At 41.2% G+C, this 12,496-nt stretch overlaps 1 protein-coding gene across 2 annotated transcripts in view; it reads right to left on the bottom strand.

The window, feature by feature from the left end:
- LOC109870693 (myosin light chain kinase, smooth muscle) overlaps nt 1-12,496 on the bottom strand; it is an 82,160-nt gene that overhangs the window by 31,363 nt on the left and 38,301 nt on the right. Inside the window, exons 12-13 of one of the 2 annotated variants that reach the window (XM_020461290.2) lie at nt 4,392-4,544; nt 872-1,009 (exon numbers count right to left, since the gene is read on the bottom strand). In XM_020461290.2, the coding sequence (XP_020316879.1) occupies nt 872-1,009; nt 4,392-4,544 (291 nt within the window). The remainder of the gene's footprint in view (nt 1-871; nt 1,010-4,391; nt 4,545-12,496) is intronic. The other variant, XM_031805658.1, reaches the window with a different exon arrangement.

Below are 12,496 nucleotides of genomic sequence, written 5' to 3'. Positions count from 1 at the left end.
TTCTACTTCCTTTAATTCAAATTCACAGTTTGGACAAAAAAAGCTAAAAAGTAAGCATTTGGAGACAGTGGACAAGTAAACAAAACCAAAGTACAGATTTCAGTCTCACCTTGTCCACAGACCGCTTACATGGTAAGGAAACTAAAATCATATTCTAACTTTGGGTGAACTACCCCTTTAAATTGTGCCCCATAGTAGCAGGCCGTTATGACAGGTTGTATTACATAACACACTCAATGATATACAGTTGTCTTGCATAATTGTATGCATTTTTCACATAGGCATGATCAAAATAAAATGCATGTGCTTTAATGCTATTAGAAATCTTTTATAAGAAAACAAAGCAAGAGACCCTCCTGCTCCATCACTATTCACATTAAAAAGACTAGGTCTAGAATAATGTAAATCATACGACGCATTACTAGTGACTTCTCCCCCATGCAAACAACATCAGTGGGATAATGAAGATTACGTAATAATAATAAGTGATAATACTCAGAGTCAATCCATCCCCTCAGGTCACACATTGGAAGGAAATGGAAATGCAGAAAACACCCGAAAACCAAACAAGTATCTCTGGGGGGCCAAGCAGGAAATACCAGCTTCTAAAGCAAACAGTCGCTGAAAACACACACGATGAGTTTTCCATTCTGATTAATGGGAATCAGGGCTAAAACGAGACACCCACCAGGGTTGTATTCATTAGGGTGCACCACAGCAAAAACAATTTCAAAGTAAAGAAGGTTATTTTTTAATAGATGGGGGGGGGGGGGGGGGGAAAGCACTTCTTGGACCAGGTAGTCCCTCTCCTGTTTGTCTGTTTTCTTCCGTTTTGTGCCTAATGAATACGACCCGAGAGGCCTTCTCTTACCTGTCACCTCCACGGTCATGATGACTTGGCTACCGTCCATGACTTTTAGATCCTTCAGACCTCTGAGAAATACAGGGGCCGATGGCTTCTTGGTGTCGACTGCATTTGGAGGGTCCGTCCTCTTGGCACTTTTCTTAGCTGAAATGTAACATTTGCAGGGTTACTTTTTACAGAACAGGAACATGAGTAATTCACTGAACAGCACACTAAGCCTAGAGAACCAACGACGGTTAACTTTACCCCAGTTGACGGTCACCGTGAGGGAGCTGGCCTACTCTAACAGGCCTACTCTAACAGTCAAAAAGGCTTAAAACAACAGATAAAAAGGGAGGTAAAAAATGACTTCATTTATTTTGAAACTGCAGAGCAAGTAAAAACTGTTGGCAGAAAAAAAACAGCCTTGCTTGGAGGACTCTCCAAACACTTCTGACACAGGTTAAAAATACATTCATTCATTAAGCTAATATCATCTGCACCTGTGTCAGTCCTCCAGTGTGAAATTAAAACAGCCAACAACCTATTAACAAGACAATTAGCAGTTGGGTGTGTGCATATGTCAATCAGTGCAGGCTATTGGGAGTTTGTCTTTCTGTTCATTTTCCATTCCAGTCAAAGACATAACATTACTTGCTTCACAGTTAAATATGCTATATTAAGAGAGTCTTCTCCAAGTGAAGGTCTTTCCTTCACAGTCATGTAAATAAATATTACCTCAACATGGATTCCTGGAGTACTATATATAGAGGCTGGAGTAGATCTCTTAAAATACATCCCAAATAGCACCCCATATAATGGACTACTTATGACCATAGCCCATGGTCAAAGGTAGTAGACTATATAGGGAGCCATTTGGGACACAGTCATGATGATTTAGAAAAACAAAGAGGAACATGCTGATGTTAACAAACTCCCTGTGTGTCTCTTGGGAGTCTCTGCTAGTTCAGAAAAAGATAACCTTCTGGGAGAGAGCAACAGCTCTCCAACATCAGGAAATGAGCTGTCTGGCAGTCTACTGCAGGATATCCGAAACCTAAAATACTGAAGAACCCATACCAAAGAATCTGTGGAAAACTGTTTATGTTCTTAATGACATTGGCAGCCAAGCATATATAGGTGCTGCAGCAGCAGCAGCCACTGTCTGCACACTTCCAGAAGCTATGGAGCAGAACGTCACGAGTACACCTGATCCTCATATGGAATTGCCATCTGGAACACAAAGCAACGCTGTAAAATTAACTCTGGCAGTTTACCATTGGAAAAAAATGGTCACGGTTCCGGTCTGTGTAATAAATAAAACAAATAAGGGAGTGGGGTGTCTTGGTTTCTCTACCATCTCTGATGGGGTCTGAATCCCAAATGGCACCGTTTTTCCTATTTAGTGCTCTACTACAGAGGGAATAGGGTGCCATTTGGAATACAGATCATGAATACTAGACACATCCTGAACATTACCAGCACGTATTGTGCTTGGTTCTATGAAGTCAGCTCCCCATATTGTGATGTTCTTGGCAAACATGCAAGGAACATTTTCCTGAATATGCAAACACTGGAATAATCTCATTAAAAGACGACCATAGGGACGATGTTCCTGCCAAGGTCTTTGAGAGTCCAAAATCAAATTACTTGACTCATCATTACACTTCAGTCCATTAAAGGTAGACTCAGATGAATTACATTGCAACGAATAACACCGCAGATATTAAGATGAGCGAGACTCAAGACTTCTCTCACACAGTCATACACAGTATCTGCGCATGGGTTCGCTTCATGCTGTTACAGAGTGGTAGTCTGGGCACCAAAACAGGCCAGCCTCGCTGTGAGAGAGAGAACGAGAGAGAGAGAGGAAGAGAGAGAGAATGAGAGACCAACGGGAACTTTTTGGCCCTCGCTCCTTGCATGCACACCATGTATGGTGTTTGGTTTTACGTAGTCAACCCACCTCCCTTCCCCCAAGTTTATAAATTGAAATGGCTCTAACCCTGTGGATGTCAGGACCCAACAGACAGGGAGGCAGGCTTGTCATAAACACAGAACACAGTCTGTATGCATATCCAGCATGCCAGAGGGAGATCCAAGGCATCTCCAGCATGTTTCCATCAGCACTGTTGCTTAAACAGCCCTGCTTCACTGCTGCCTCAGCCAGCATTCCAAATGGCACCATATTCTGTTTATTAGCACACCACCTTTGACCAGTGGTGTAAAGTACTTTAAAGTATTTTTACTTAAGTCATTTTTGGAGGGTATCTGTACTTTATCATTTCAATTTTTACTTTTACATCACTACATTCCTTAAGAAAATATTGTACTTTTTACATCCATACATTTTCCTTGACACCCAAAACTACTCATTACATTTTGAATGCTTAGCAGGACAGGAAAATAGTCAATTTCACGCACTTATCAACCAAACATCCCTGGTGATTCCTACTGCCTCTGGCGGACTCACTAAACACACGTGCTTTGTTTGGAAATGAGGTTTGAATGTTGGAGTGTGCCCCTGGGAAAATGGTGGTATTTCAAATGTTTACCCCAGCGAAACAAATAGCTAAACCTCCACCTTGAAGCCTGGCGTGTGCTGATAGAAAAGGATTTCATCCCAAATGGTAACCAATTATTTTTTTCAGTGTACTGCTTTTGATCAGGGCCATGGTCAAAAGTAATGCACTACTTAAGGAAATAGGGTGCCATTTGGGACTAAAACTGCATGCTGGAACAAAGAGAGCAGATGTTTCCTTAAATGCTACATCGGATCCCTAAATAGCTATTATCTTAGAGTAGCACTTCTTCAAAGAGGCTCAAAGTACTCACAAGAGACATTTCAGGGCTTTAGCAAACTGTCAAATACTCATTCTTCTTTAAAAAAAAGCAGCATTTTCCTAACTCATGAATTGAGCGCATTCTCAATTTAGCCAAAACAAAACGCGTGTTTAGATGTTCAAAAATGTCAAATCTAAACCCAGTTATCAAAATAACATTCATTGGTCATTCCCCTAATTTTAGCACTGCAGACTTTTGGAAGCCAAAGTCATAACATTTGAATATATTACAAACTATAGGGCTTCGGGGACTAATAGCGGAACTGCTAAAGTACAAGTAATCAGCATCATTTTGAGAAATAATTACATACATATGTGCTCTATTGGGGTAGTACTCTGGGAAATATCTGATACATCAATCACAGATGAAATGTGTCTTCTCAAAGATGCAAAGGATAAAGAAACACATCTTAGGCTGGATGTATCAAGCGTCTCAGAGAGGGGAGTGCTGATCTAGATCAGTTTCGCCTTTTAGATGACAACGAATAAGATTACACGGAAAGAGGGGAGCTGATCCTAGCATTCCTACTCTGAGGTAGCGTTAACACAGGAAGTCCAATTCTGATCTTTTGCCCAATTATTGGCAAAAGATCTGATTGGTTAAAAGACCAATTAGTGAAAAGAACATCAGAATTTGGCGGCCTGTGTAAACGCAGCCTGAGAAACTTGATACATATGGCCTCTGTAGAGGCTCCCAGGCCCACCTTTGATGAGGACTTTGGCAGTGCACACTGCTCTCCCATGGATGTTCTCAGCAACACAAGTATACTGGCCCTCGTCCTCTGGCAGGGCGCCCTGGACTGTGAGTTGGGCCAGGCCATTCTCAAAGGAAGAGCGGGCGTACGGCATGGGCTTGTCTGATGGTGGAAGAGAGAGGAACATGTGTCACACTTGAGGAACACCTAAACACAATCCACTCCCAGCAAAAATAGTTTCTCTTACACAGAGCAGGGTACACTTTTGCTGTCACGGTAAAGCAGGGCAGTATTGGTGAGTGATAATGAAAGGTCATTACAAATGAAGACGTTTACCATGCAGGACATGTGTAAATCCATTTTCATATCAAATCAAGGGACTAAGAGAGTGTATTCCTTCAAATCAATTCTGAATGGTCACGTTTTGTTTAACAGGTGTAGCATAACAGTGAAAAGCTTACTTCCCAACAATGCAAAAATTACACAATTGTTCAAAAGTTGGGGTTCACTTAGAAAAGTCCTTGTTTTTGAAAGAAAAGCACATTCTGTTCAATAAAATATCAAATTGATCAGAAACACAGTGTAGACATTGTTAATGTTGTAAATGACTACATGAACTACATAGGCATACAGAGGCCCATTATCAGCAACCATCACTCCGGTGTTCCAATGGCACGTTGTGTTAGCTAATATATCAAGTATATCATTTTAAAAAGGCTAATTGATCATTAGAATACCCTTTTGCAATTGTTAGCACAGCTGAAACAGTTGTGCTGATTAAATAAGCAATACAACTGGCCTTCTTTAGAATAGTTGAGTATCTGGAGCATCAGCATTTGTGGGTTCGATTACAGGCAAAAAATGGGCAGAAACAAAGACCTTTCTTCTGAATCGTCAGTCTGTTCTTGTTCTGAGAAATGAAGGCTATTTCATGCGAGAAAAATTCCAGGAAACTGCAGATGACGTACAACGCTGTGTACTACTACATTACAGCAATTCGACCATGAAGGCCTGATTCACTCAGTCCCATCTGAACAGTTGATGTTGAGATTTGTCTTACCTGAACGATGAATTTGGGCTGCAACTCTCCTTTCCTGTGGCGGTCCTCATGAGTGCCAGTTTCATCATATTGCTTGATGGTTTTTGCGACTGCACGTGAAACGCTCAAAGTTCTTGAAATTTTCCGGATTGACTGACCTTCATGTCTTAAAGTAATGGACTGTCATTTCTCTTTGATTATTTGAGCTGTTCTTGCCATAATATGGGCGTGGTCTTTTACCAAATAGGGCCATCTTCTGTATACCACCCCTACCTTGTCACAACACAACTGATTGGCTCAAACACATTAAGGAAAGCAATTCCACAAATTAACAAGGAACACCTGTTAATTGAAATGCATTCCAGTTGACTACCTCATGACGCTGGTTGAGAGAATGCCAAGAGTGTGCAAAGCTGTCATCAAGGCAAAGGGTGGCTACTTCGAAAAATCTCAAAAACGATTTTGATTTGTTTAACACTTTTTTGGTTACTACATGTGTTATTTCAAAGTTTTGATGTCTTCACTATTATTCTACAATGTAGAAAATAGTACAAATAAAGAAAAACCCTGAAATAAGTAGGTGTCTAAACTTTTGACCTGTACTGTAAATATAGAAAAACATTTTAACAAGGGATAAGACAATGAGCAATGACAACTTGGCGTATGTGATGTGTGGGGCAAATATTTTTGCCACAAACTTTCGCTGCTGCTGCTACTGTCTTATGTATCCTGTCACTTTACCCCATACATATCTACCTCAATTTCCCCATACCCCTGCACATGGACTCGGTACTGGTACCCCATGTATATAGAGCCAAGCTATAATTTATATACATGATAGTCCAGTGTGTGTGCATGGAGTCAAAAGGATGGATTTAGTACAAAAAGGGTCAATGCAGATAGTCCGGGTAGCTATTTTGTTAACTAATTAGCAGTCTTACGGCTTGGGGGTAAAAGCTGTTCAGGAGACTTTTGGTACCGCTTGCCATGCGGTAGCAGATCAAACAGTCTGACACCGCCTGGTAGAGAGGTCCTGGATGGCAGGGAGTTCGGGTCCAGTGATTTACTGGGCCGTACGCACTACCCTCCGTAGTGCCTTGCGGTCAGATGCCGACTAGTTGCCATACCAAGCAGTGATGCAGCCAGTCAAGATGCTCTCAATGGTGCAGCTGTAGAACTGAGGCTCTGAGGGACAAGCCAAATCTTTTCAGCCTCCTGAGGGGGAAGAGTTGTTGTTGTGCCCTCTTCACTACTGTGTTGGTGTGTTTGGACCATGATAGGTCCTTAGCGATGTGAACACCGAGGAACTTGAAGCTCTCGACCCAGTCTTCTACAGCTGCTCAGCGCATGCTCTGAGTATGTGTGTCTTGGTAATCTGTCTGGCCCTGTGGCCTTGTTAATGTTAAACCTGTGAAAAGGTCTTACATCAGCTACGGAGAGCGTGATCACAGTCATACGGAACAGCTGGTGCTCTCACGCAAGTGTTGCTTGCCTTGAAGCAAGCATAGAAGGCATTTAGCTCTGGACTGGGATTCCCTTTGTAATCTGTGATCGTTTGCCAGCCCTGCCACATCCGATGAGCGTCAGAGCCAGTTGTAGGACTTGATCTTAGTCCTGTATTGACACTGCCTGTTTGATGGTTCGTCTGAGGTTGTAGCGGGATTTCTTATAAGCGTCCGGTTGAGTGTCCTGCTTATGAAAGCAGAAACACCTAGCCTTTACCTCAGTACGGCTGTGACCTGTAATCCATGGCTTCAGGTTGGGATATGTACGTACTGTCACTGTGGGGACAACATCGTCAATGGACCTTTTAATTAAGCCGGTGACTCATGTGGTAAACTCCACAATGCCATCGGATGAATCCCGTAACATATTCCAATCTGTGCCAGCAAAACAGTTCCATAGCTTAGCATCTGCTTCATCTGACCACTTCCGTATTGAGCACAGCACTGGTACTTCCTGTTTGAGTTTTTTCTTATAAGCAGGAATCAGGAAGATGGCGTTATGGTCAGATTTGACAAATGTAGGGCGAGGGAAAGCTTTGTTTGTGTGTGGAGTAAAGACGATCTAGTGTGTTTTTTCCCCCCTCTAGTTGCACAGGTTACACGCTGGTAGGAATGAGGTAAAACGGATTTCAGTTTTCCTGCATTAAATTCAGCAGCCACTAGGAGCACCGCATCTGGATGAGCATTTTCTTGTTTGCTTATGGCCCTATACAGCTCGCTGAGTGCGGTCTTAGTGCCAGCATCGGTTTGTGGTGGTAATTAAGCAGCTACAAAAAAATAGATAAACTCTTGGTAAATAGTATGGTCTACAGCTCATCATGAGGTTTAACTCCGGCGAGCAGAACCTTGAGACTTGCTTAATATTAGAGATTGTGCACCAGTCTTTGTTCACAAACAAACCCCACCCCTACGGATCTTACCAGATGCTGCTGTTCTGTCCTGCCAATGCATGTCTTTGTTCAGCCATTACTTCGATAAAGCATAGTATTTTACAGTTCTTAATGTCCCGTTGACGTTCATTCATGTTAAGCAAACGTATGCTTGCTGTAAAATCGCTCATAAAAACGAATAAATATGCAGAGGCATAAAAAGACCACACCTCACAGAGGTACATGCTGATACAATGGCAAAAGATCCTACGTTATTCACACCCCTTGACCTTTTCCACATGTTGTGTTATAGCCTGAATTTAAAATAGATTAAATTGAGATTGTGTCACTGGCCTACACACACACACACACACACAATACCCCATAATGTCAAAGTAGAATTATGTTTTTAGAATTTTTTACAAATAAACTTACAAAATTAAAAGCTGAAACGCCTTGAGTCCATAAGAATTCAAGCCCTTTGTAATGGTAAGCCTAAAAATGTGTTCCACAAGTCACAAAACATAATAATCAATACCAATGGTGTTTAATGTGATTTTTGAATGAGTGCCTCCTCTCTGTACCCCACACATACAATTATCTGTAAGGTCCCTCAGTCAAGCAGTGAATTTCAAATACAGATTCAACCACTAAGACCAAGGAGGTTTTCCAATGCCTCATAAAGAAGGGCACATATTGGTAGATGGGTAAAAATACAGAAAGCAGACAGTCATGTTCAAAAAGTTACAAATTACACTTTGGATGAGGTATCAATACATCCAGTCAATACAAAGATCCGATTTCCTTCCTCTGGCAATGGTCTTATGGATTTCACCATGAGGCCAATGATGACTTTAAAACAGAGTTTAATGGCTGTGATAAGAGATACAACATTGTAGTTACTCCACAATACTAACGTAAATGACAGAGTGAAAATAATCCTGTTTTCAACAAGGCACTAAAGTAATACTGCAAAACATTTGGAAAAGCAATTAACTTTTTGTCCTGAATACAAATTGGGGAAAATCATATCAACAACTTGAGTAGCACTCTCCATATTTTCAAGCATAGTGGTGGCTACACCATGTTATGGGTATGCATGTAATCCTTAAGGACAGGGGAGTTTCAGGATAAAAAAAATAAATGGAATGGCAAAATCCTAGTGGAAAACCTGGTCGGTCTGCTTTTCACCAGACACTGGGAGACAAATTCATCTTTCAGCTAGACAAACTAAAACAAGTCCAAATATACCAAGACGACATTGAGTGTTCCTGAGTGGACTAGTTAAAGTGGACTTAAAAATCAGCTTGAAAATCTATGGCAAGACTTGAAAATGGTTGTCTTGACCGAGCTTGAAGAATTTAAAGAATAATGAGCAAATATTTTACAATCCAGGTGGGCAAAGCTCGTAGAGACATACCCAAAAAGAGACTCACAGCTGTAATCACAGCCAAAGGTGATTCTAACATGTATTGACTCAGGGGTGTGAATACTTATGTAAATTACATATGTTAGTATTTCACTTTTAATCCATTTGAATACATTTCTAAAAAATATGTTTTCACTTTGTCATTATGGGGTATTGTGTGTAAATAAAATATTTTTATTTTTTTATTTTTTAGGCTTTAACAACAAAAAGTGGGATAAGTCAAGGGGTATGAATACTTTCTGAAGGCACTAAGTATTAATCTTTCCTCGCAGGCCTACATTTCACAGTCGGGAAGCTAGCTAGCTAGCTAGCTAGCTCGGTGTTGAATTTAAACTGGATGAGTTGTGATGCTCTGCCACCAACAATTATAAATGGCTCCCGCGCCCAGTGCTGGACAACCCGATCCCAAGAAAGGCATTCACTTTGAAATCCAGGGGAGCCTGTTGGCAGGTATTTCAGAATCGGCCTGCGCAAGTCCGAGTCTCGGAAAGAGAGAATCTCAGATGTCTGCTTAGGGAGCACAAACACTTGCCAAGTCTGTCTGTAATACTTCAGCAGGGTTTCAGGAAGGAGGGATGCATGCTTTTCCTTTATATGGTTCCTCGGCTTCATATTTGTTTAATGGCTGTGGGTGTATTTTCCAGCAGTAGGAACAGAAGAGAACAGAGGGGCTGTGAATGGATTGGTACTGGGATCCCTACACAGTTGCTGGGAACAGGACTATTTCTCTTCCCTGAGTTGACTATGATGCCATTAATTGTCTATCCGTCTTTAAGAGGCTAACATCAACAGCTCCTGCACATACAGCTCAAACCTGGAGCACTAAGAGAAGCGGACCTTTGGAAACTATGAGTACATCCCTAATGAAACCCTATATACTGCAATACTTCTGGCCAGGGTATATAGGGGTCTGGTCAAAAGTACTATACTATGAAGGGATTAGGGTGCCATTTGGGACTGAGACAATGATACTTCTCTAAAACAAGTCAATTCAATTAGTGCTTAAAGAGTTAAAGCTTTAAAGTTAAAGCTTAACGTTTTCTGAAGAGGATAATTCAACACATTTGGCCCCCGAAGCCCCTATCAGTTTACAAACAATTTCAGCGGCCAAACTTTTGACTGGTAATGAAAGTTAGAGTTGAGAACTGAATCCTTATGTTGAGAGTCAAGTTATATGATAAGAATATTATTATAATTAATGCATCATTGGGGCGGAAGGGTAGCCTAGTGGTTAGAGCGTTGGACTAGTAACCAAAAGGTTACAAGTTCAAATCCCTGAGCTGACAAGGTACAAATCTGTCATTCTGCCCCTGTTAACCCACTGTTCCTAGGCCGTCATTGAAAATAAGAATTTGTTCTTAACTGACTTGCCTAGTTAAATAAATACAGAAGGATAAAAATAACCCAGCTACAATAATACAGAAAATAGGGTTATAACGGCAAGGTTATAAAAGTAAACAAAAAATAAAATGTAATTGGAAAAACAATTTCTGAAACTGAAATAAAATGAAGAAAAACATACTCTACTGAACAAAAATGTATACATGCAACAATTATTTTTACTGAGTTACAGTATATAAGGAAATCAGTCAATTAAAATCAATTCATTAGGCCCTAATCTATGGATTTCACATGACTGGGAATACAGATATGCATCTGTTGGTCACATATACCTTAAAAAATATATATTTAAAAAAGTATGAGCGTGGATCACACAACCAGTCAGTTATGGTATGACCATTTGCCTCATGCAGAGCGACACATTTCCTTTGCATAGAGTTGATCAGGCTGTTGATTGTGGCCAGTGGAATGCTGTCCCACTCTTCAATGGCTGTGCGAAGTTTCTGGATATTGCGGAAATGGAACGCACTCTCGTACACGTCAATCCAGAGCATCACAAACATGCTCAACGGGTGACATGTCTGGTGAGTATTAAAGCCATGGAAGAACTGGGAAATTTTCAGCTTCCAGGAATTTTGTACAGATCCTTGCAAAATGGAGCCTTTCATTATCAAGATGAATCATTTTTTATTTTTTTATTTTACCTTTATTTAACCAGGCAAGTCAGTTAAGAACAAATTCTTATTTTCAATGACAGCGGTTAACTGCCTGTTCAGGGGCAGAATGACAGATTTGTACCTTGTCAGCTCGGGGGTTTGAACTCGCAACCTTCCGGTTACTAGTCCAACGCTCTGCCGCCCCAATCATGAGGAGATGGTGGCAGATGAATGGCACCACAATGCGCCTCAAGATCTCATCATGGTATCTCTGTGCATTCAAATTGTCATCGATAAAATTCAATTGTGTTCGTTGTCCGTAGCTTATGCCTGCCCACATCCCCACTGCCACCATGGAGCACTCTGTTCACAACATGGACATCAGCAAACGCTCGCCCCGTCACAAAGCAATAGACATGGTCTACGGTTATGAGGCTGATTGGACACTGCCAAATTCTCTAAAATGAAATTGAGTACAGGCTACCCTGCCGCCCCAATCATGAGGAGATGGTGGCAGATGAATGGCACCACAATGCGCCTCAAGATCTCATCATGGTATCTCTGTGCATTCAAATTGTCATCGATAAAATTCAATTGTGTTCGTTGTCCGTAGCTTATGCCTGCCCACATCCCCACTGCCACCATGGAGCACTCTGTTCACAACATGGACATCAGCAAACGCTCGCCCCGTCACAAAGCAATAGACATGGTCTACGGTTATGAGGCTGATTGGACACTGCCAAATTCTCTAAAATGAAATTGAGTACAGCTTATGGTAGAGATATGAACATTACATTCTCTGGAAACAGCTCTAGAGGACATTCTTGCAGTCAGCATGCCAATTGCACATTCCCTCAGAACTTGAGACATGTGGCATTGTGTTGTGACAAAACTGCACATTTTAGAGTAGCCTTTTATTGTCCCCAGCACAAGATGCACCTGTGTAATGATCATGCAGTTTAATTAGTTTCTTGATATGCTATACCTGTCAGGTGGATGGATTATCTTGGCAAAGGAGAAGTGCTCCCTAACACCAATAATGCTAGAGAAATAAGCTTTTTGTACATATATCATGAAACATGAGACCAACACTTTACATGTGTTAATATTTATGTTCAGTGTATATTATCCTGATTCCAAACAGGAAGTACCAGTGACACGCTCAATTACGGAAGTGTCTGATGAAGCGGAAGCTCAGCTGTTTTGCTAGCACAGATGGGCATATGTTCTGGGATTCATCCTATGGCATTGAGGTGTTCACCACATCCAGTCACC

Source organism: Oncorhynchus kisutch, linkage group LG26, assembly GCF_002021735.2.
Source record: "Oncorhynchus kisutch isolate 150728-3 linkage group LG26, Okis_V2, whole genome shotgun sequence".
Classification (NCBI taxonomy): Eukaryota; Metazoa; Chordata; class Actinopteri; order Salmoniformes; family Salmonidae; genus Oncorhynchus; species Oncorhynchus kisutch.
Note: the sequence above shows the minus strand (reverse complement) of the source record. Positions and strands in the feature narration are given on the sequence as shown.